At 41.8% G+C, this 24919-nt stretch overlaps 1 protein-coding gene across 1 annotated transcript in view; it reads left to right on the forward strand.

The window, feature by feature from the left end:
* The window catches only part of COL23A1 (collagen type XXIII alpha 1 chain), a 394193-nt gene that overhangs the window by 351623 nt on the left and 17651 nt on the right, over positions 1–24919 (forward strand). Inside the window, exons 11-24 of the mRNA XM_089769470.1 lie at positions 4226–4252; positions 4706–4732; positions 6981–7025; positions 8274–8336; positions 9254–9298; positions 10164–10241; positions 13308–13361; positions 14360–14404; positions 14904–14984; positions 16610–16672; positions 19064–19105; positions 23173–23199; positions 24233–24304; positions 24414–24467. Of these exons, the coding sequence (XP_089625596.1) occupies positions 4226–4252; positions 4706–4732; positions 6981–7025; positions 8274–8336; positions 9254–9298; positions 10164–10241; positions 13308–13361; positions 14360–14404; positions 14904–14984; positions 16610–16672; positions 19064–19105; positions 23173–23199; positions 24233–24304; positions 24414–24467 (723 nt within the window). The remainder of the gene's footprint in view (positions 1–4225; positions 4253–4705; positions 4733–6980; positions 7026–8273; positions 8337–9253; positions 9299–10163; positions 10242–13307; positions 13362–14359; positions 14405–14903; positions 14985–16609; positions 16673–19063; positions 19106–23172; positions 23200–24232; positions 24305–24413; positions 24468–24919) is intronic.

The raw sequence follows: 24919 nt of genomic DNA on the forward strand, positions 1-24919 counted from the left end.
TCTCAGATGCACCATAAGACCCTGCACCTCCATAAACAAAAGAGGTGAGTGTCTCTTCTTACAGCTCTTCCAGAAAGCTCCTTTGACCTCAATTTCCACAGTCCTCCTTCCTCCCCCTGCATCATCCCATACTTTCAAAATTTGGATTCTGATTAGTCAAGGAAGTATTTTTACCTTTTGTGAAGATGGGGGTAATTTTTATTTCCACTGAGATTTTTTTTAAAAAAATTGGTGAAAATGTTATTAATGCTACTGACTAGCATCATTGCAGCTATGATACTAAGAGTTTCACCCACGATTTTAATAGTGAAATTTGGGAATGAAATATGGCTGACAGATTCATTGGTGCCACCCAACTCCCCTAGAACAAAGTTTATATTTTTCAGGAGCAGGTTTATTCTTAAGGGACACTGTTGGCAAATATGGATTATTTTCACTCAATTTCCTACAGCTTCTTCAGGCCAAGAAAAGAAGGTTGAGAGAAAAATAAATTCTGAGTATTGAACCATTTGGAAGGCCATGAAGTATTACACCTTTGCAGCATTAAATATATTTGGGCTTGGGGGTACTTTTTACACCTCTGGATTATCTACTTTTGTCATAGGCAACAAAAAGCAAGATTATTCAGCAAAGGAGCAGAGCATCTGAAAGTTGGGCAAAGATTTTGTGAAGACCAGGACTGATGCTGTAAAGACCAGGACTTTAACAAGGTTCAAAAAAAGAACTAGATAAATCCATGGAGGTTAGCCAGAATGGGTAGGAATGGTGTCCCTAGCCTCTGTTTGTCAGGGGCTGGAAATGGATGATAGGAGAGGGATCACTTGATGATTTCCTGTTCTGTTCACTCCCTATGGGGCATCTGGCACTGGCCAATGTCAGAAGAGAGGACACTGGGATAGATGGACCTTTGGTCTGACCCAATATGGCTGTTCTTATGTTCTAAAGAACCAAAGGCTGTGTCTACACTGGGCCACTTATTCCAGAAAATCAGCCGTTTTTCCAGAATAAGCTGCGAGCTGTCTACATTGGCCCTTGAATTTCCGGAAAAGCAATGATACTCTACTGTACAAAATCAGCCGCTATTCCGGAAAAACTATTCCGCTCCCACTCGGGCATAAGTCCTTATTCTGGAACACTGTTCCGGAAAAGGGCCAGTGTAGACAGCCCAGTAGTCTTTTCCGGAAAAGCGCGTCTACATTGGCCACAGATGCTTTTCCGGAAAAAGGGCTTTTCCGGAAAAGCAGCCTGCCAATGTAGACGCTCCTTTTCCGGAAAAACTGAAAACGGAATAGTATTCCGTTTTAAGCATTTCCGGAAATTCATGCCAGTGTAGAGACAGCCAAAGGGAAAATATTCTGGGTATCTCAAGTAGAAGCAGAAGAAGAAGCAAAGAAATCGCCATGAAGAATTTACTGTCAACAGATTTGCTGTGTTGACAAGAGAAAATATGGAAGAGAAAAAGCACTTTGAGTTAGGCTGCAAGGCCTTTGCTGAATTTACTTGGATATGTTTGAGTTAAAAGAGGTGTCCTCCACAGTAGAGTGGGTAAGGTCAGGTGTAACTGAAATAGGAAGAGTCTCAGAGGGGTGGGTAGCTTGTTAGTCTGTAACTTTAAAAAAAAAAAAAAGAGTGGTCCTGTAGCACCTTAGAGGCTAACAAAAAGTTTATATAGCATCATGCTCGGAGGTCGCGTAACAATGTCACAGACACCGCCTCCCACTGCTCCCATTGGCCGCAGTTTGGCCAATGGGAGCAAAAGCGAAAACCTCCAGGCAGTGTATCCATGTGTTGCCATTGCCCCAGCGGAAGGGGGGAAATGTGGGAGGGGAGTGTGACAGCACACAGAGATACTTGCTTCCCCCCATGAGCTGGATCCAGCAGTGAGGCTCAGGGCTTCCCTCCCACCCCCAGCAGGAAGACAGCGCTGGTGCTCCAACCTGGGGAGGGAGAGTGCGGCGCTAGAGTGCCAGTGAGGCTCCCTGCTGTGGGTGGGGGGAGCTGAACTTCAGGCCATGACCCCGAGGCACGATACTATATACATATTTTGATAGTCTCTAAGGTGCTACAAGCCCACTCATTGTTTTTTAATTTTTTTTATGAAATGGGGAATAATTGGCCAGGTGGCAATACTGTGGGAAAAGATGAGGGGATAATGGATCACAAATTGAGTCAGCAATGGCTGCAGTTGTGAAAAAGGCTAATATTCCGGAGCGTGTGAGCAGGAGTGTTATATGAAAGACGTGGGAAGTAATTATCCTGCTCCCGTTGACACTGGTGAGACCTCAGAGTATTGTGTCCAATTCTGGGCACCCCACTTTGGAGACAGTCCAGAGGAATGCAACAAAATTGATAAAAGGGTTAAAAAAAGCCTGAAGATTTTTTTTAATGGGCATGTTTAGTCTTCAGAAAAGAAGACTAAGGGGGAGACTGATGACAGTCTCCAAATACGTGAAAGGTTGTTATAAAGAAGATAGGGATCAATTGTTCTCCATGTCCACTGAAGGTAGGACATGTAACTGATTTAATCTGCAGCAAAGAGATACAGTCTAGATATTGAGAAAAGCTTGCTAAGTATAAGGGTAATTTAACTCTGGATTAGGTTTCTGCGGGACATTGTGGAATCCCCATCATTGGGGGTTTTTAAGAACGTTAAACAAACATCTGTCAAGAATAAAGGTGATTTAGGTTTACTTGGTCCTTTCTGCTGGACTAGATGACCTTTGCATTCCCTGTAGCCCTGCATTTCTTTTAATTCTGTGGTCAGACTCCCAGGCTGCGTCTACACTGGCCACGAGTATTTGCACAAGAACACTGACCTTGTACTGTACAAAATCAATGCTTCTTGCACAAATACTCTGATGCTCCTGCTCAGGGATAAGCCCTCCTGCGCAAGTATTCTCGTGCAAGAGGGCCAGTGTAGACAGCAACGTTAATTTTTTGCGCAAGAAAGCCCGATGGCTAAAATGGCCATTGGAGATTTCTTGCGCAAGAGAGCGTCTACACTGGCACGGATGCTTTTGCGCAAAATATGTGCTTTTGCGCAAAAGTATCCGTGTCAGTGTAGACGCTCTCTTGCGCAAATACTTTTAACAGAAAAACTTTTCCGTTAAAAGTATTTGCGCAAAATCATGCCAGTCTAGACGCAGCCCCACTTGTATTGAACTGACAGTTTACTCTCTCTCTCTCGATATTTAAACTGAACTATGGTTCATTTCCATCTATTGCAAAGATTCCAACAGCTCTAACTTAATTTCCTCAAACCATGGAGTAAAGGGACATCCTTCCAAGCTTCCTACAGTTTTTCTAACTCCCTTTGGACCATTTTCCTTTTCCATGTCTAGAATAGCTGCTTGGAAACCTGTTTGTTACGATTCTGAGACTCACTCTGAATAACTCGTGTTGCTGACTTACCATGTGACAATAGAACATGGTTGTTGTGCCTGTTTGTTAGGAATGAATTTGCCCTTGGGCCTGGAATGTAATCTATCTATATTATCTCATAAACTGCTATATTTACAAGCTACTCTTATTTTATGCTGCTTTACTAACCAGTTGCCTGCTTCCCCACCAGCATATTATTGACACACATTGATTTGGTAGACATCCTCAGTTAACCATATTTTTGAGCCCTACTATGGAACAGAAAATGCCCCACGTGGGCTGTTCAGGTCTACATGAAACACTTCAATTATTTTCTATGCGAAGGTCTAGCCCAGAGTTATGGTACTGATAGGCCTGGCGATTCAAAGGGGCCCAGAGCTCTGGGTTGCCGCTGCTGCTACCATGGCAGTGGTGGCGACTGGCGCCCCAGGCCTTTTAACTCACCACCAGAGCACTGTACCACATGCTCTATGCGGCTCTGAGAGCTAGCTGCCCAGCCCCACCTCTTCTGCCCTAGCCCCTCCCTTCTGGGAGCATGGAGCCACAGTTTCTGCCCCCCCCCCCCCCCCATCTTACCCAAAAAACTGCACAGGGGCACTGAGTTAGGTTCTAAATCACTGTATGGAACAATTTTCATACAAAAAATGTAAACCTTTACCAAGCATTTTCTTTCTTATTTGTGGGTATACATTACATTGGTACTAAGAGTGTTTGTTTAATTCAGAAATAACCAAAACAGATATAGGTATTCTCGCCATGTCCACAGAGCTGTAAACATTGATAGGTCTATTTTTTAACGGTTTTATTTCCAAGTAAATATACAGATAAATTTTACTTTTAACAGGGCATAAGGGGACCTTCGGGACTAAAGGTAGGTAGTAAATATTTTATTATACCTTTAATTTTAACAAGGAAAGAATCTTCAAAATGCTTCTATGTGCCTGAGCAGTGTTTGCACACATTTTTTTTCAGTGTGATGTAATCTTCTCTTCATCAATTATATCTAAGAATTCCAGGGACTCAAAACTGCCCATTACCTGGAAACTGAAAACTGTATTTTGTATGGCCTTGTCTGGACAGAAAGTATGCTAATGTTAAGAGAAGTAAAACAATGAAATTCAGAATAAGGAGGGAATTTGCTTTTTTAATTTCAGCATGTTGTAGGAACAGTGGATTTTTTGGCTTTTCAGGAGAAGATAATGTAGCTCTACGGCAGAACAAAATTTCCACTTCAGCTGTTAATTTTAAAACTAATATGACTTAATTACTATATTTCATGTTACCTCTCTCATTTCCCTTTGTTTGTTTGTTTTTGTTTATGAAGGGTGAGCCTGGTTTTCCAGGGAGAAAGGTAAAATATTGATTTTTTTTCCTTTTTTTTTTTTTAATGTTGCTCACAAAAGGTTCTGAGAGTCATTTGCAGAAACCAGGTTGAAGAAGGCCTTAGTCATGGTTGGTTGCATTGATTCACACTTTATCTTCTTCAGGATTTCCAGCATGTGTTCAGTTAAAGCAGTGTTTCTCAAAATGGTCCACGAAATCACTTTGAGAAACCTGCTAACTGGCTGCTCCAGTGTATTTACAGCCAGTCCCCAACTTACAAATGCATCGACGTATGACCAACCGCATTTACAACCCGCCTCCCATTAAGCGCGGCCCCGACTTACGCGCTTACGAACAGCGCAGTCCCATTGAAATGAATGGGGTCTGACTTACAAACACATCGAGTTATGACCAAGTGCTTGGAACGTAACTCGTTCATAAGTCGAGGACCAGCTGTACTTACTGGCACTATGGCCACAGAGCCTCGCAGCTCCCACTGGCCCCGGTGCACCATTTGTAGCCTAGAGGAGCAATGGGAAGTGGCGGCCCAGCCCACGCCGCTTCCCGCAGCTCCCCTTGGCTGCCAATGGTAAACTGGAGCCAATAGGACCTGTGAGGCTCCATGGCCGTGGTGCCAGTAAGTAAACATGCCGGATCGGCCAGTAGCAAGTTTCTCGAAGTGGTTTCATGGACCACTTTGAGAAACACTGAATTAAAGAACAGCAGATCTGTGACCTTGAAACACTGTGTGCCATCAGCATGTTTTTCATTATGAAGATCAGCCCAGATGCAGTAATTACATTAGTCCAGGGGACAAGGACTAAAGTAGCCAATTCCACACAAGGCAGTAGACGTGAGCCCTTTTGCTGAATTAATTGAAAATAAAATGGGTGAATTTTGGACAATACTGCTCTCCATCAGCCCAATTCTCTTGTAGGACTGACCAAATAGACATCATCATCCTCTGAGGAATGGAGGCCATTGAACATAATCACTGTGTTTGGAGGAAAGTATACTCTCTGGAAAGGAAGGGAGAGCAACTTACACAGAAGCTACTGTTCTTCTACAGGAGACAGGCCGTTCACCTAGGACAGGGTTCCCCAACCTATGGGTCGGGACCCAAATATGGGTCACCATTGTATTTCAAAAGGGTCACCAGGTGGCTCCCCAGGTGGCTCTTAAGGAGTCATTTACACATTTTTTGAATTGCCCTGGGTCACCAAGTCTTCCTGAATTGTCAAAATGGGTCCCCATCTGGAAAAGGTTAGGAACCGCTGATCTAGGAAGAGGACAAATGTTGCTCTGAGTAGCCTCTAAAAACTAGGGAACCTTGCATGAGCAAACCTGTTTAACACATTTTTATATTGGTGTCCCGGGCGGGTCTATATCAGCATCTCCCACAGAACTGAAACCAGAACTCCAAGGGCTCATCTAGACTACACGGAAGATTCAAAAGATGATATGCAAATTCTGCGGAAATTTGCATATCTTCTGATCTCACTTTTGAAAGTGAAAGTAATCGAGACGTGGGTTTTTTTTTCAGCAACCGCCCCCCCTTTTTTGAAAAGCTGCTTTTCCTCAAAAAATGAGGTTTATGCAGCTTTTCAAAAAAGGGGGAGGGTTGCTGGAAAAAACGCATCTGGATTACTTTCACTTTCGAAAGCTTCGTTTTTGAAAGTGAGAGCGGAAGAAGATATGCAAATTCCCATGGAAAATGCATATCCTCTTTCAAATCTTCCACATAGTCTAGATGAACCCCAAAGGTTGATGCCTTATTCCCTCCTTAATTCCCTTAAGTAAGTCAGTTAAGTTAAGGCAATCAAGGCCTTGTGTGTTTGGGGGCAGAACTGGGCTCAGAATCTTCAATATCTAAGAGTTAAACTCTCATTCTCTAACTATGTGCAATCTTTAAATGTAACAATGAAAGGAAGTGACAAGCTAAACCTGTGAATCTCCTTTTAAACAAGTTAGAATTCTTAGAGAATACAATGCATTCAATTTCCAAGTACAGGCAGAACCTTCGCATATATTATAAGCCAGCTTTGCAAAGGCTTGTTGGCTTCCAATTGGAGTCAGGCACTTCACCTGCTTAGGCTTTTATGAAAATCCCAATTGGTGCCCAAAGGCCCTGTAAATCTGGCCCAATCTCATGACTATATCAGTTAAGATGATGAGTATATTTGAGCTCATGCCCAGTGGTGATACTGGCTGGCATGTTGACACCTGTATAGTCTCATGGTTTGATGGACACATTATTCATATTTATATTTCACCAGGGTGATGATGGGACTCCAGGAGACCCAGGACTTCAAGGGCCTAAGGTAAATTTCAGCTTTATATCTGTTCACTTGGTGGTGGCTGCCTTCACCACCTGGGACCCGTTGCTGGCCAGAGAGCATACACTTTTCATCTGAAACTGAAAAAATTAACAAAAAGAGGAACAACAGATGTGTAATCTATACACCTAGGCTGTGTCTACACTGGCATCTACATTGGCAGGCTGCTTTTCCGGAAAAGCGTCTGCGGCCAATGTAGACGCGCTTTTCCGGAAAAGAGCCCCGATCACCATTTTCGCGATCGGGGCTTTTTTCTGGAAAAGACTACTGGGCTGTCTACACTGGCCCTTTTCCGGAACAGTGTTCCGGAATAAGGACTTATGCCTGAGCGGGAGAAGAATAGTTTTTCCGGAATAGCGTCTGATTTTGTACAGTAGAGCGTCGTTGCTTTTCCGGAAATTCAAGGGCCAGTGTAGACAGCTCGCAGCTTATTCCGGAAAAGCGGCTGATTTTCCGGAATAAGTGGCCCAGTGTAGACAGAGCCCTAGGGTATTAATGGCAATTAAAATATTTTCACTTGTCATTTGTTATCTATTGACCTGAAAGTGTCGACAGTCATTAACTAAATGATATGCATGCCAGTTTGTCTATGCTGTAATCAAGGGGTATATTTGTAGCTTTTGAGGACGTGCCTGCACTATAATCTAGCTATCTTGGATCCCAAAGCAGTGAAGCTGCAGCAACACAAGCCTCAGCTCAGGCTAGCCCTGCAAGTCATGACTCAGATTATTACATTAATTAAATCACTCTTCGATTAAATCAAACATGTGATTGCAGTGCAAACATACACCAGGAGGTATCATTTAGAACCTACTCTTGCAAAACTGAATCAAGCAAAGCCAATGGGAACTTCTCTGACCTGAAAACTCAGGTTGCATGTGGTCCTTATAGTAACTTCACTCAGTTCCATGGAAGTCTACCAATATGGGGCCCACATGTTCTTGGTGGCTGCAATTTTAATTTGCCAGTGAATGTGTTCTTTGCTACTGTGTTGAAAGCCTAAAAGCTTCATTTTATTTTCCCAATTCCCTTATGACTACAGGCAGCATTTGAAGACATTTTGGAATAAAAGCAAAGCTTTGATCATTCCAGCATGTGTATTGAAGTTTAAGATTAGACAAAAGTGCTGTAACCTTAAGAAAATTGCTTTCTCTCCTATCAAGTTAGACTCATGATGTTTTGGCTTCAACATTCATATCTGATGAGGTTCAGTGTGAATTATCTTATTTTCAGGGAGAGCAAGGAAGCACAGGTCCCAAAGGAGAAAAGGGAATAGATGGATTGCCAGGATCAAAGGTAAATAGAAGACAAGTTCATTAAGCTGGAAGTTGGTCATCACTGCATTAAGGCAGTTGGTTTCAGTTTCACAGAGTTTTAAACCTTCGTTTTCCAAAAATTGCATAAAAATGACAAAAACAAAACACAGCCTGTATACTTTGATGAGCATTTTACCTTTCATGGTGGGTTGAGAAAGAGAGAATAGCGTTCCAAAATCACCACTATTTGACATTTTTGACTGCACTAGCCTTTCTTTAGAATCCCCTTGCAAGAAGATTGAAGTCTCTGTCCTCTGTTTTGCATGTGTTGATTACTACTATGTCCAGTCTACATAGCTAGCGTTAGTGAGTCTGACAATTTTACTTTTTCTTCATAATTGACAAGAAATGCAGCACCTTGACCTCCCAGTATTGAGCAGTGACAAAATAACATGTCCACAGCTACTAATGCTTTAATGGTATCTTCATCCAAGTATGTTTCTGAGCAGTCATACTCCCCATCGTTCATGAAACTATTAAAAAATGAGAGCTAGAGAGTAACAGAGTTCATTTGTGCTTCCTGATACTCCTGCTTCAAGCTGGTATTGGCTATTAAATGTTTACTTCCAAGTTTAAATGCTTAGCAATTGCAATGGCATCACCTCGTGACTTGCAAATATTTATATCTGAGAAGTCAAATCTGTATAAACGGTGTTGTTGTCATACATCTGATCAGACTGGGCTCCTTTGTCACTGGCTAGATTATTTTAGCAATGCACATGCTTCATAATATCTAAAATCCGTTTGACCGTGACCAAGTGGAGTTTTTTATTGTGACTATACATTTACCTAAAATAAATATTTGACTATTGTGCAGTAAATGACTTTTTTCACAATTCTTCCTACTTTTATATTCCTATTATACTTCTGAATAATAAATGGGGTGATCTTTTTCAGGGTGAACCTGGTGAGAGAGGAGGAGATGGACCCATTGGACCAAGGGTATGTGTTCTTCTTAACATGAGTCAGTTTCCTCCATTCAACTCTATCTGTTGCTGCATAGTTGAAGGGTTCAGTACAATCTAAGAATAATAAGGAAGATGAAGCATATTAAAACAATCACCATATAGATACTGAGCCAAATTAATGCAGATAACTCCCATGAAATCAGTGAAGTTGCACTCAGTTTTACTACTGACCTCAGGGAGGTGCTGACTGCTTGCTGTCACAGAAAGCTCCCATGACATTTTTCAGTAAGAATAAGGCTGTGCGAGTCAATTTCCAGCTTAGGTAATTATGTTCTGTCTGTCACTGAGGCTACGTCTACACTGCCAACTTCTTGCGCAAGAAGCCTTTTGCGCAAGAGTTTTTGCACAAAAACTTCTTGCGCAAGAGCATGTCCACATGTCAAAGCGCATCGCAAAAGTGGTGTGCTTTTGCGCAAGAGAGTGTCCACACTGCATGGACGCTCTTGCACAAGAAAGCTCTGATGCCATTCACAGAAACCTTGCAGTGTAGACGTAGCCTCACTGTATACTTTCAGTTCCTTTCAGAGTTTGCTCTGTATAGCTGCATTCTTGGTATTGGTTGCATGTACAGCTGCGTTTCTCAAACTGTGGGTCCCGACCTTCTGGGGGGTCACTAGCAACGTAGAGGGGGATTGCGAGCAACTTAGAGGGGGGGGGTCACGGTATCACAACGTTTGAGAACCCTGATGTATAGTATTTATATGGAGACAAATACCAGCCTCTCTAGGGGTCAAAATAACCCTTAAACCCATTCTAGCTGTTGTTTTCATGCTGCCCACTTTTCTGGGGTTAACCCCACAGCTATTGTCACAAAGTTTGCAATTTGCCTTTGTCTCCAGGGTCCACCTGGCCTGAAGGGTGAACAGGGAGATACTGTAATAATTGACTATGATGGCAGAATCCTGGATGCACTCAAGGTACCTCTGCAATAAGATGTTGATAATGTGTTATATGCGCCTGTTCTTAATTGGAATTGAATTAACCAGCTGAGATTACTGCCCCCAATTGAAATTCAGTGACTCTGAGAGAGAACTGACCTTGCAACACATGCCAGAGTAGTTTGGGGAAGTTCGTTCACACGGCAGGGTTTGATTGATGCAGATTGATGAGCAAGGATTGCAAGATAAAGGTTGCAAGGGAAGAGGAAGGTTGAACCTCACATTGCCCACATGGGACCCTCTCTTTCCTGAAGCTGCTTCTTCCCCATTGATGATCATCTCTGGGCCTGAGAGAAAAATCCCATAAGCATTATGGGATTTTTGGAAAGACAGCCAAAAGCCAAGATGCTCCATAACCTTGAGTGTGTATTGCTAGGAAATCCCTGTGCTGAGGATTCTGAAGGTTCTCAAAGTCCCAGCAGAGCAGAGCTGCCGGGCATTGGGAGCAGAAATGTTTTCACTTTGCGTGCTCCTCCAGGCCTTGATTGGCCTGGAGGCGAGGGGAGCAGCAGGGCCTCCGTGGGCTGGATCAAACCACTTGGCAGGCCAGATCCAGCCTTAACAGGCCCTTTTGTCCACCCCTGATGTAGTCCAATCCCCTACCCTCATGGCAAGGCTAAGTGTTATCTAGACCAAGTAGACTAAGTAGTATCTAAGGCTCTAGACTAAAGCAGATACAGGAGTAGGAACAAGAGGTCTTCCTGCTCAACTGCGGAGGGTGGAGAAGAAATGCAGAGAGAAGTGGGCATGTTTGTCCCTGGAAGGCCTGTTTGGGGACTAAGGGAAGCAGGCCAATCAGGTGTTCTGACCCAACCCAGCAGAGACTGTCGGAATAGTAGTCAGCCAACCCCCAAGACACTGGAGCTGAGAGTATGGAGAGATTTCAGGGTCTAGCGGGACTGCATCAACCTCTGATTGGGAGTGGAAGGACTAGGTGCAGTGAAACACCTGACCCAGGAGCCCTGAAAATGTGCAAATGTAGATCGAGTTTCAGAATCACCACAAAACCTTGAATCAAGTGAGTCTCAGGATTTGCGGCAAACATAGCTCTAAAGATGGCTAAGTACCATGTTTTCTAAGGGCACATCTACACAGCAGGGCTTAACTCAAAATAAGCTACATAAATTGAGCTATGTCAATTAAGTAGCTTATTTCGAAATAGCTTATTTCAAAATTGGGAGCGTCTACACAGCACTTATTTCGAAATAGAACACTTTTCCTTCAACTTTCCTTACTCCAATGAGGGTTACAGGAGTCAAGTAAGAAGTCCTCCAGCTTGACAATATTTCGAAATAACTGCCTGCTGTGTAGACACGGACTAAGTTATTCCAATATAATGTTGCTGTGTAGACGTACCCTAAGTGATACATAGTGACTTGATGAGCCAAATCTGATCTGTGCCTATGACTATAGTGAGATTGTAAGATGCAAAAGAAAGCACCATTTGTCTCTGTCAGTTGTATAAAATGAAAACAGTAAGATAATGTGTTCAGAAGGAAAATTTCCTGAAGTTTGTGTAAAGAAAAATTATGCCCCTGTTGTGTAGCCTGTACTTGCTATTCCAGAAAAGGAATGAGACCAATCTTAATGCTGCCATTTTAGCAAAGATCAAAGAAGCTGAGTAGAATAAATATTTAATTACAGACACATTTGAAAACCATTCTAATTGTTTTATAACAGGCTGCAGGGATACATAAAGTGATGGTAATTACTGTCTGCCAGATGTCTGCATGGGCTGCTTGGACAGACTAGCTCAGCATGTGGCACTGTGAATGGAATTTGTGGACTGAGATCATTTGAAAGCTTCCACCAAAGAGTTGGAGTTTCAGTTTACTAACAAAATGACCTACGGTCTCTGAGTCGGTTGAATTTCAAGTGCTGCACGTTCAGAGGCTCGGGTAAATTATTAAAATGGCACTGACCTTGCCTCTACTAGCCGTCTGCTTATTCGCTGGGATCTCAGCCATTTCTCCTGTTTGCCCGCTCATCACTTCTCAGTGAGCAAGCCTCTTAAAACTGTTTTGTTTAAATAGTTTAAACTGTGGTTAAATGTAACTTTATGAAGTACAACAGTGGGGACCAGGAGCTCAGAATACTGCAATACGTTCGTTGCTGGTTGATTTTCAAGGTGAAGGAGTAGATGTGGGATGTGATACCCTTTGGGGATCATCTTTAAATGACAAAATACATTCCCCTCAAAGGGCAGCGCCTCTGATAAGAATAGGTTACATGAGCTTGCAGACATTTAGCAGAAGGTTTTCCTGCTGTTAATTTCATGTATGCTTTTCTGTTTCTTTTTAATCATGTCATATGTGGCATAATGGAGCTTGTGTTTCACCTATCAGTAGGGTTGAGTTGAATTGATGGTTGATTTTTCAGACATCATGGTCAAGTTGAACCATAGATGAGGGAATTTTGATGATCTAATCTACTGTCTCTCTGAGTTGGTAAACACCACTCCTTTTGGACATGTTCCCAGCATAGGGTTAGCCAGCAATGAGGAGATGGAAAAAGTAAGATTCCCACGGGCAACAAGGCAGATTTTGGACCTGGTCTAGTTACATCTACAACTGTGTGCTTTTTAATCACATGTATGTCAGTACTAGCATGGACCCCTATGCCAGATGGGACTGTCTTTTTTTTGAGTTAACATTTCCTGTGTTGGGTAACAACCTCATCGGTTTAATATTAGCTGATCTTGTCCCAGACATTTGTACTAACGATAAGTTAGAAAAATATTTACTATAAAATATGTGGTTACATCTACACTTGGAGCAGTGATTCCTAGCTTGTGTGGGTATATTGTGGATACGCTCTCAAGGAGGCTAGCCTATGCCACCTCTTGCTGCTGCCCAGGCTGCCTCAATTGTGCTGCCATTTGATGAGATCAAGCTGGGAATCATACCCCTTGCTCCAAGGGTAGACAGAGCCTGTAGGAGAAGCTGTGCTCATGGCTAATCTCCAGAGTGAAGCGAGCATGTGCTGTTTTAATAATGATACTCTAGATGGTAATATTTATGGCATCTTTCTTTGCTGTGTTTTCAGGGCCCACCAGGTCCCCAAGGGCTACCAGGCCCTCCAGGAGCTCCAGGATCAAAGGTTGGATTGACTTCTGTTATACAGGCAGTATTTTATGGCATGCAGTGTATACAATGCCCACTGACCACATCCTGACATTGATCCTTATGCAAACCTCCTAGTGAAATCAATGTTCTCCATGTGGAACTATGGCGGGATGTGTCCCAGTGTGATGATATCGTACAGCAAGATTGTAGAAATGTCTCCCATCCACAAAGGGAAGAAAGCAGGAAAGGATCAAACCTGGATATATTAACTCATGAAACTTACTGCAAGAATGTTCTAAATTCCCTCCCCTCTGAACAACAAAAGCTTTTGACATAGACACAAAAGTACATTTGTTGGGGATTTTTTTTCACTCTATCACTGGGCCAACACCCTTCTACTGGCCTTACCTGAATGAATGTGTTATACTGTACTTGGAAGTGAGACCATACATATTCCTGTATATACTGAGTGAAATTCAGAACACATTGAAGTCAATGGCAGTTTTGGCATTGATCACAATCGAGTCTGGATTACACTCTGATAAAGAAAATGCTTGTGAGCATGCACTGTGTTTGGCTGTTGATAGTCTGACTTAAATTCTAGGTTTAACTTGTTTTCTCCTATCAGAAGCCATATGTTTCACATACACAGGTTTAGTATCTTACAGTACCAGCCACTCCTTGTGAAATGGTTACTCTCCTGCTACTGATCAACAGACAATAAATAAGTCAATCAGTTACAATTTCGTAAAACAAATGTGCACAAAAGTATCTTACTGAGAAATGATTTTTAGATCAGTTCAGAATAATTTGCATCTCTGACCATCAGTTCAACCCACATCCTACTTGACTAATGAAAACTGGCACTTCACTTGAAAGAGAAAGATTCCATTTTCTACCTCAAGCTGCTCATATGCTGATGATCGTTGGATTTGGTACAAAAGGAGAATTTACTCATATAGCCAGTTCTTTAGTGAAATTATTTTCTGATTTCACTTGATGTTATACCTTTATTTATTTGTACTGCTGTAGGGGGAGCTTGGATTGCCTGGTCCACCTGGAGTTGATGGAGAGAAGGTACCAGATGTATGGTTTTATGCAATTAAGACTGTAATCTTATGGCAATTGGCAGCTGAATTAAAAGAATTCCATAAGTGGCCATGCTACGGGCTGTTTGCAAAAATAAATCTGAACGTGTAAAGACAGTGATGCTCCTCTGCTCTTCTCTGACCTCACTGTCTTTTGCTTATGGCCCCTTCAGTCACTTATCTAGAGGATGTTGTTCACATCCCCCACACATTGAATTAGTTTTATGTGTAGCTCATGAGACACTTGCTCAAATTCTTTAGTAAATCTTACATTTTTGCATTCTCTTCAGCCATGAAATTGAGTTCTACTGCACTGCAAAATCAGTATATACAATGTTTAATATGAAGAGATATTCGATGGGTTCTGAAGTAGTAGTAATATGGAGAATAGGGAGCAAAAGGGAAATGTCTGTTGCACTTTTCTATTGATAGCTGGAACTATAGAGATGTACCTTTCTCCTAATAAAGCTCTGTTCTGTGATCTGCAGGGCTCTAAAGGAGACCAAGGAAACCCTGGAATAATGGGACAGAAAGGAGAGCTAGGAGAAATGGGCTTGTCTGGCCCACCGGTATGTCTGTCTGTCAGTATATGCATGGGGCTTATTGTCTCCAATTTTGTTTCCGTAGATGTGTATATTGGTTTGATACCTATTGGTTTGATAGGTGTATTATATTAGTTTAAAGTTCATCCCTATCAAACCAAAATTACTTATATAAGCTTAGTTCTCCTTGTTAACAGTAATACTTATACCATATGTCAAAACTCTCAAGGAGCTGAAGAAAGATTTGCAGATGGCATTGCTTAGCTAAAGTCACTTTTTATATATATAAAATACTGGCAACAAACAAGGGTGATTAATAAGAAGAGGCACATTTAAAGCAAGGGGCATGAGGAATGAGCTGCATGTTCACTGCCCAGTGTTGTTTCTTCAATAGTAATACCACAATCAGTACAGTAAAATATTATTGTATAAACATTCTCTTCCCGTGTTTTTCTTTCTCCGTTTGTATGTTTTGTATCTTGAGTGGCACTGTCATGAAAGATATTTTGTTCTTCTTCAACCTGTTTTCCATCAGTACAGTAAGTTGGAAAATACACTAGCTCTTGGAAAATGTGAAGCAATCTCACTTGAGGGGACAGAAGTGTGTGGATTTATTGAGGAGCAACGTGTGATATCTAGAGAGGTTTCCAGCGGAAGTTGCAGAAACATAGTCTCAGGCCCCCAAACAATATAGTTCTCATAGACCCCTGCAAAGCACTTACATTTATTTATGTGCTTAACTCCCATTTGAAATCAGTGGGACTTAGGCATGCGTCCAGTTCTGGGTGCCACGCTTTTTAGGAAAGATGTGGACAAACTGGAGAGACTCCAGAAAAGAACAAAAAGGACAAAAGGTTCAAAAGAAACCTGACGTAGGAGGAAAAGTTAAAACAATTGGCATGTTTAATCCCGAGACAAGAAGACCGGGGGAGAGGGAGGGCATGATAATCTTAAAATATTTTGTGTTCTGTTATAAAGAAGACGAGGATCAATTGTTCTCTGGGTCCACTGAAGGTGGGACGAGAAGAAATGGGCTTACTTTGCAGCCAGGGAGGTTTAGGAAAAGTTTTCTAGCTATGAAGGTAGTTAATTTCTGGAATAGGCTTCCTAGGGAATTTGTGAAATCCGCATCATTGGAGGATTATAAGAAGAGTTTGGCAAACACCTGTCAGGGATGGTCTGAGTTTACTTGGTCCTGCCTTGGCCCAGGGACCTGGACCTGATGTCTTCTTGAAGTCCCTTCCAGCTCTTTCTCGGGCTGAGAGTTAAGCATGTGCTTAGCTGAATCAGAGCCATAAACATTAAGGAGCCGATGGTGCAAGATACCCCATGTGGGCGAAAATCAAGGCAGCTCTGTGCTGACGGAGGGGTCTGCAAATGCAGACCACAGCAGGCAGCATCAGAGCCTGACACGTCCGTGCCATTCCTCTGCTTCAGCAATAGATGAAACACTAGCTTTCCCAGTAGGCAGCCCACGTTAAAGCCTTACTTCAACAAAATGCCAAAATGCAATAATCCCATTGAAGTGAATGCGAATTTTACTTCAGTACAGACTTCAGGATAAGGGGAGGAAAAAATATTTTTCTCTCTTCTTATAGTCTTTTTTGGAAGCCTTAGAGGTGTAAATTCTGCATTATATTCTTACCATTTAGGGAGTTGATGGGCCAAAAGGAGAGAAAGGAGAAACCGGATCCTCGTGTTTGCAGAACAACCATGTAAGACACTAGCACAATGTTGATACTGTTAGTTTTAGAAGATGTTAGCATAGGCTGTGTGTTATATTTTTAATCCTTTGGTACATGTATCCATGGTGGGGAGCAACACACTGCATTTTCAACAAGAATTGGTGTGCAATTTTTCATTGCAGAGTGTAGCGTTATGGTGCATCTGTTGATAACTCTGCAAAGTTAGATATTGTTATTTGCCTTAGGCCATGCCTTTACTTCCTGGAAGATCGACACTGTGGTGGTTGATCTTTCAGCATTTGATTTAGCAGGTCTTGCTGAGGGCGCTCCTGTCAAGCCCAGTACTCCTCGAATAGCGAGAAGTCACGGAAATCAACAGGAGCATTTGCTGCCATCGACCTCCTGCTGAGGAGATGGCGCTGAAGTTCGAATTAAGGTATGTCGACTCCAGCTAAGTAATTAACATACCTGGAGTTGTGTATCTTAATTCAAACACGCATGAGTATAGACATGACCTTAGACTGTACCTTGATCATTGACGTGTTGAACAGCGATGTGGTAATTGTCCTAGTCTGAAAAAGCATCCCTGGGTCTTTACTGTGGTTTTATAATAGTTACATACATATATTGTTTTCTCTTTTTAAATTATTTTCTTTAAAAAATCCAAATTTATAGTAATGACACCAGAACTAAGATTATTTGCTTTTAATCCAATAGGAAGCCATTCTCCTCAGGTTTGCATGAAAGGAGATAGATTCCTAAGAAATTCTGAGATGTCACATTTCAAGCACTTGTATTTTGTGTCCAGAAAATCCTCTGAATTTGAATACGTTGTTCAGTTGTTTGGGCCCAGTTCCACGAAGGTAGTTCAGTACCCAAGTCCTCTTTTGAGGCATGACTATGATCCAGCACGGCTGATGCCTCACGTTGTATGCACCTAAACTGAGTCAGCACCTAAACTTTTGCAATAAGAGTTATCTTGGTGCCTGTTTCTGGGCATATGGACTGTTGCCTCCTTCTGAATCCCAACCTGATCCACAAATAGGGGGAAGATAGGTACTCTGCACCAGTGTTTCCTCTCCTTTGTCCCATCTGTATGTGGAATACATTTTGTTATGTTCACTGAGGCATGTGTGAACGTGCACCACCAATAGAAACACATGCTGACTGCTGTAGGAGCACTGCTAATCAGTCAGGTGGCATTTGACACTCTCCTTGGTGCGCCTGCCCTCCCTCCCTTCCCCCCAAAGGGCTCAGCTTACAGGAAACACTGTAAACCAGTTAAACTATATTTTTAACTGGTTAACTTCCTGCCACCGTGCAGTGGGCCCGGCTGGGCTGGAGCATGCTGCTCTGGCTGGGCCGGGCTGGTTAACAGATTACCGGTAAGCATCACTCTGAAAGGGTAATTGCTTACCAAGTAACTGGTTAACCAGTTACTCATTTACCCTAGTACTCACCTGGGATATAGTAGACTGCCAGTTCAGATTCCCCATCTGCCTGATAAGAAGTGATCAGAATATGGAAATGCCACCTCTCAAGTGAGCACCCTACCACTAGCTATAAAGTCATTCTCACTTTCTCTGGCCCAATCAATATTTAATTATGTAATCAGAGTGGAACAACTGCAACAGGAGAGCTTGAAGAACACCCATCTCAGAATACCCTGTAATTCAGCTGTCATATTGGTCCCACAGCTCTCAACCTTCTCCCAAACAAGCCCCTTTGCGGATCTAAGTGTCAGAGCTGTCCCATCCATAGCACGGTTCAGGGCAGCTACCCCAGGCCAGGTGCTTTGGGGGGCTGCCCAACCTGCAGGGCCCAGGATAGCCTGGGGGATCACCTGGAGCTGGCAGCAAGGGGTGCGCCTGCCCCCAATCTTGCTGCAGCGTCAGGCGCCATGGGAAGTGGAGCCATGCACCACCGCCATCTCCCAGAGGCGCCTCTCTCTGGTCCGTGTGAAGCGGAGCAACCTGGCTGGGAGATGGGGGCAGAGCTGGCTGCTGCGTGGCTCTATTTGCCGTGGCTCCCGCCACCACAGTGAAGGTGGTGGCCTGTCACCCTGCACCAGGCCCCTTCGGTATTGCCCGGTTTGTATTGTTATGGGGAAGGGGTGCAATGGAGGTGGGAGAGAGCGGAGCAGAGGTGGGAAGAGGTACAGTGTGACAGAGCAGAAGTGGAGCTTGTGGGAAAGGATGAAATGAGGGAAGGGAAGGGGCAGGAAGAGGCAGGGCGGGGCAGAGCATGGGCAGAGTGGGGATTGTCCCAGCCCCGCACCCCACTAGGGTTGGCTCTGCCAAGCATTATTAACTAAAACTAGTTAAACAGTAATCAAAGACGACGCTATTCATGTATTAACATGGCATGATATGGAACGTGCTACGAAGCCACTTTAATGTATTATGAAATTCCTATGTTTAGATCATACCAGAACCAGGACCCCCTGGATTGCCAGGCCCTATGGTAAGTTTATGAGCAACATCACTTACACTAGAGAACATCTGGAAACCCATGAACACATTTCCTGCTGTCCTGCACACTTTAGACTGCAATGAGCAGTCTGAAGACTTACGGCTTGTGAATCCCCACTGTGATTTCCAAGCTCACTTGAGCACTATTTCTTGTGTTCTGTAAAGTTCTCGCTAGAAAGGTACCAGAGGGGTATCCGTGTGAGTCTGTAACTGAAAAAAATTTAAAAAACCATGAATGGTCCTGCAGTACCTTAGAGACCAACAAAAATGCAGATGGTGTCATGAGCTTTCGTGAGCACAACCTAGAAAGGTATGAATGCTGGGTTTCAGGCCCTGAATCAGGAAGGTGCTGGAGCACTCGTGTAAATGTAGGTAAATGCAAATGCTTAAATATCTTCCTGAACCAGGGCCTAAGATTTGTATTTGCTTTTGAGAATAGTGCATGCCCAAGTATTTTAGGAATAGAAATAGCAACAACTACCATCAGCATGTTCATTTGTATAATCAGGCTGGACCATGAGCCTACTGAAATCAAGGGAATTTTGCCATTCCAGGATTGAGATTCCCCAAGCTTATTCAACACAGACCTCTTAAGATGTCTGTGCTGTAGCAAATTTAGGGCAATACAGAGCCTTGAGATGCACCCAAAGATTACAGACTAGTCAATGTATTGGGCGCATTTGTAGGTGGGAGAAGAAGGCAGCAGCCTGTCTTGGGAGCTATTCTGAGAGACCGAATAAGGGAGCCCTTCTGAAACACAATTTAATGAAGATGGCAGCTATAGTTTCAGCACAAGGGATGAAGAAGTTGCTTTCTAATGCACTTGGATTCAGTAAGGATAATAATGTTGGGCTGTAAGTAGTGATGTTAAATTCTCAGGAATAAACTTTTGGAGAATATTCTCAAGAATGTTCTTGAGAATAATCTCCAATGCGAGAATTTTTGAGAATTTTCTCTTAAATACTTGTTATAGTTTTTAAAGAATTTTACTATTTATAATAATGTCTTTCTTTAATAAAACTTCAAGAATCATGAAAAATTTCCAATTGTTAAAATGAAAATTCGGGAAAATAAAGAAAAAAAGACAGAGTTTTAAATTACTAAAACTTTTATTACAAATCTTCTGATGCACGATACAAATATTTTTCACTTTCTGGATTAAACACACGCCTAATCGGAATCTGCACTTTCCGAATCTGACCCATATATTTCTATCTCTTCTTCTTCCTCATACCTATCCTCTTCTTCGACTTCTTCTTCTTTCTCTTCAGCATCATCAATTTCTTCTTCCTCATTTCTCTGGTTCTGTTTCCTTTTCTCCTCTTGGAGATTTCAATGGAGCATCACTTGGGTTTTTAAGAAGCTTTATATTATGGGCTGTGAATGTCAGCTTGCCTGCCCTTTCTTGTGTTAACTTGTTTCTTTTTGCATTATGAATGATTCACAGACACTTACCTTCCTTCCTCCCCCTTCCCACCCCCCCGCATCCCCCTTCTGTTCTGCAATGTGATTTGTCCTTTTCATATTTGTTCATTTTTTTTTAATTGTATCCTTTGGTATATATGGTTGTGACTACTTTCTTCCACTATTTGATCTGAGGAAGTGGGTCTGGCCCACGAAAGCTCATCATCTTATAAACCATCTTGTTAGTCTTTAAAGTGCTACATTGTCCTGCATTTTGCTGTAAGTATTGAAACGTCTTTCAGTTGCTGCCGTTGTTGGTGGCATATTCAATATGTTGATTGCTGCTTTCCCTAATTTTGATCCATAGCAAATACCTTTCCACCATGTTACTGCATCTACTGAGTCAGCTGATTTTGTTACATATGATTTTCCAAAAAAACCTTCTTTAGCACGATACTTTGCAAGCTCTGCAATGACTTTTGCTGAGTGATCAGTGCCATACATTCTTGTGACTAATTTATCGATGAATTCAGTTCCTTGTATTTGTTAATTTTTAGTAAGGCACTCACCATTGAATTTTGGATTTAGAATATTTGCAGCATAGTGAATGTCTTTTAGAGCCATATCTTTTCTTTTTTCAAAACTTTTCATTACATCCTGTTTTTTCTTGTTTGGTAAGTGACTTTCGGGAAGTAGCCTATCAAAATGATCGCTTAATTCCCTGAAACATTCAGGAACTTTGCTCATTTTTGGCTGATCTGATTCAAGCAGCATAATCTATTTAACAACAGGATTTATCAGTGCATGCAGTTTTTGGACCTGTACCCAAAATACATCTTCATCCAGGATTGTATTCCTGGTACACTTGCTCAGTTTAGTCTGTAAATCTTCATGAACAGCAAGGCATTTTAAGACATTTTTTTTAATTTCAATAAGCTTTTCAAACAATATAAAATGGAACCCCACCTAGTTTTAACTAGCAATTTAAGTGCACAAGTTTGTTTTTTCTCTTTTTGAAATGCAGTAAAATGAGCTTGTAAAACTTGCGATTTGTTAATTTCCTTCACAATAGTTTTACAGGGAGCTTCAGTTTCTTGAACAGATTTTAAGTTTCTGATGTCACCAATTAACAAATTTAGTTTATGAGCAACACAAGTGTACATAGTAATGTGATTGTATTTTTCATTAAGCATTGATAAAGATTTCACCATTGCTGCAGCATTATCAGTGACAATGGCACCAAATTTTTCAGTGCCTATTTCTGTCATTATTTCTTCCATACGGAATGCCATATACTCAGCAGTATGGCGTTCAACATCAATTGCCACTGTCTTGTAAAACACTGGTTGTGGTGTTGATATAATAAATTCATTTCTTCGGTTGCTCCAAGCATCACACTGCAGTGCAAGAGAAGAGGTTTTAGCAATTTTTGTTTTTATAAAAGCATCAACACGTTGATATTCAGCTTCCAAAAGTTTGTGAGAAAGTGTGTACCTGGATGGCATCTTGTAAGATAGTCTTAATTTTTGCATGAAAGTAATCCAATCTTTGTTTTCAACCAGTGAAGGAGACGATCCCGATGAGAATATAGCTTGTGCAAAAAATTCATCCAAAACTTTGTTTTCAGTTTCGTTCATAGAATCAAAGTAGTGACTTATAGAGTCACACACCTTGGCTGAACTAGATGTGGAAGATGGTGATGTAAATTCACTAGCACTATCACAGTGTTCTATAGATGTTGATGCAGTTGATGGTTGAGGTGATCTGCTTCTGAACTCTGAGAATTTTGTTGCCTTTTCCTTGATGTAAGCAGGAGTCTTCAAATAATTGGAAATATGTTTTCTCATCCTTGTCACATTTCTGATGTATTCAGCCTTGCAGTACTTACATTCATATACCACTTTGTCTTTAACTGTTTTATGAAAAAAATAATCCCACACATCACTTTTAGACTTAGTTCTTCTTTTCATACTGATGAAAACACAATTACACCTTTCACAAAAGAGAATAAATGTGTTATTGCCTCTTTATATACTTTCTGTGATGCTTCCAGAAAGTTCCATAACAGTCAGAATTCCTGACTCATGAATGTTCTAGAAAGTTCCATAACATTCTGGAACATTCTATAATGTTCTCAAACTATCTTGAATGACCAAGAAAGCTCTTTAACATTCAGGGTGTTTTAAAAGTTGAATACAATATATTATTTCAAGAGAAAATGAAAAATAAGAAATTTCTCAAAAATTCTCAGGAAATAATCTTTTGGAGAATATTCTCAGAATATTCTCCGTTCTCGGAGAATATTCTCCAGAGAATATTCTCACCTCACATCACTAGCTGTAAGTTATGCAGCAGTATGCTTTATAATTTTCCCTTGTCAGAAAGCCTTTTGCAGTGATCTTTATCCAAAGTTAATTTCAAAGGATGTTTTAAGTCATGCAACAAATTATTTTTCATTCTTACTAAGTTGATCTAGAAGAGACAAAACTACCCTTTGCCTTCAAAAGAAACGTTTGAGATTAAATAATTATATAAATACATCACTGCCAAAGGCTGATTTGTGGGCCTAACATGAAAAATGATTGGGGAATTGTATCTGATTATATCTAATTGGCATAGATTTTTTTTTCAAATACACCCTTATCTTCCCTACAGGGTCCTCAAGGAATCCCAGGTCCTAAGGTGAGTCAATAAATTAAGTGCTTGCCACACAGTACTTTGAGGCTGCTAGTGTGTAACCAAGAGAGAACACAAAGTAAGGGCCATGATCAAACAAGGCCTGGGTTTTAGAGGTGCTGAGCATCAAAAACATTCATTGACTTCAGCTGCAGCACAGGAGCTCAACTTTTATGAAAAATAGGCCTATATTGTATCAGCAATATTTCCTCCAAATGGACTTATGAACTTGAATCCTCTTTGTTATTTTGTTTGCACAGAACACGTGATGTATACAGTTTCCCAACCCCATGGCTGTGTCTACATTGGCCCCTATTCCGTAATAGGGATGCAAATGTAGCACTTTGGAATAGGCAAATCCGCAAGGGATTTAAATATCCCCCGCGGCATTTGCATTAACATGGCTGCCGCTTTTTCCGGCTTGTAGATAAGTAAAAGTAGGAATAAGAGATCCTCCGGAAAAGAGCTTATTTTCCGGAGGATCGCATCCAGACTGGCACTTTTCTCCGGCTTATCTACAAGCCGGAAAAAAGCGGCAGCCATGTTAATGCAAATGCCGCGGGGGATATTTAAATCCCCCGCGGATTTGCCTATTCCAAAGTGCTACATTACCATCCCTATTACGGAATAGGGGCCAATGTAGACACAGCCCATATGTTTTAGTTTCAAATACTTCTCATGTGATGGATTCAAGAAAACTTACTGTCCACCTGTATATATGAATGCAAAATACTATACATTTGCAGGGAGATAAACTTTAGATAGACCACAGAGGTATTGATTCTGTCTTGAAGATGGAGTTGGAGCTGGCTTTTACCTTGTCCAAGCATTGTAACCCTGATCCTAGATAATGCAATTCATTTTTACATTGGTCCTGACTTGTCCTTAATCACACTGGTACAATTCATCTGGCCTTCAATGGCAATTTGACCAGAGTATATGAGAAAAGAATTGACTCAGCAGATATATGGCTTACCCAGTCAACTCTATGTCATGTTCATTGTCTCTCCTTGGTATTTGTCATTATCTTTTCATGCAGGGCTTGGATGGTGCAAAGGGAGAAAAAGGTGACGGTGGTGAGAAAGGGGGAATTGGTGACACTGGGCCACCTGTGAGTAGCTCAGTTTGTATGTGTACAATCTGCTAGCTTGTATTTTTGCTGAAAAAGACCTTTTGCAGCAGTTTTTCAAATCCTTATGATAGCTTGCTTTTCTTTTTAGGGCCCTGCTGGTCCTCCAGGACTTATTGGCTTACCAGGCACCAAAGGGGAGAAGGTAATAATTGAGTAGAAAAAGGGAAGATAAAATATAGGAATAATGAACTGGCTAGAGGAGCAGTTCCCAACCTTTTCCAGAGGGGGACCCATTTTAACAACTCAGGAAGCCTTTGTGACCCAAGGCATTTCAAAAATGGGGGGGGGGGGTGAGAGGGAGCAGAGCCACCTGGGGAGACACTTGGTGACCCTTTTGAAATGTAATGGCGACCCATATTTGAGTCCCAACCCATAGGTTGGAAAACCCTGGGCTAGAGTGTGTAGGCAATATATAATCCTGGGTATAATCAGAATTGCAAAACTGAGAGTCATATGCCCTATATATTAACAGAAAACAGGTAGTCCATTAGCTCAAGTAGCAGAGGCTTGTGTTTTGGGAGCACAGGATTTGAGTTCTATCCTTGCTATTTCTTTGAAGCTCAGAGCAACCATGGCATACAGCATGGTGACACA

This window comes from Pelodiscus sinensis, chromosome 16 (genome assembly GCF_052426305.1).
Source record: "Pelodiscus sinensis isolate ZL-2025 chromosome 16, ASM5242630v1, whole genome shotgun sequence".
Lineage (NCBI taxonomy): Eukaryota > Metazoa > Chordata > Testudines > Trionychidae > Pelodiscus > Pelodiscus sinensis.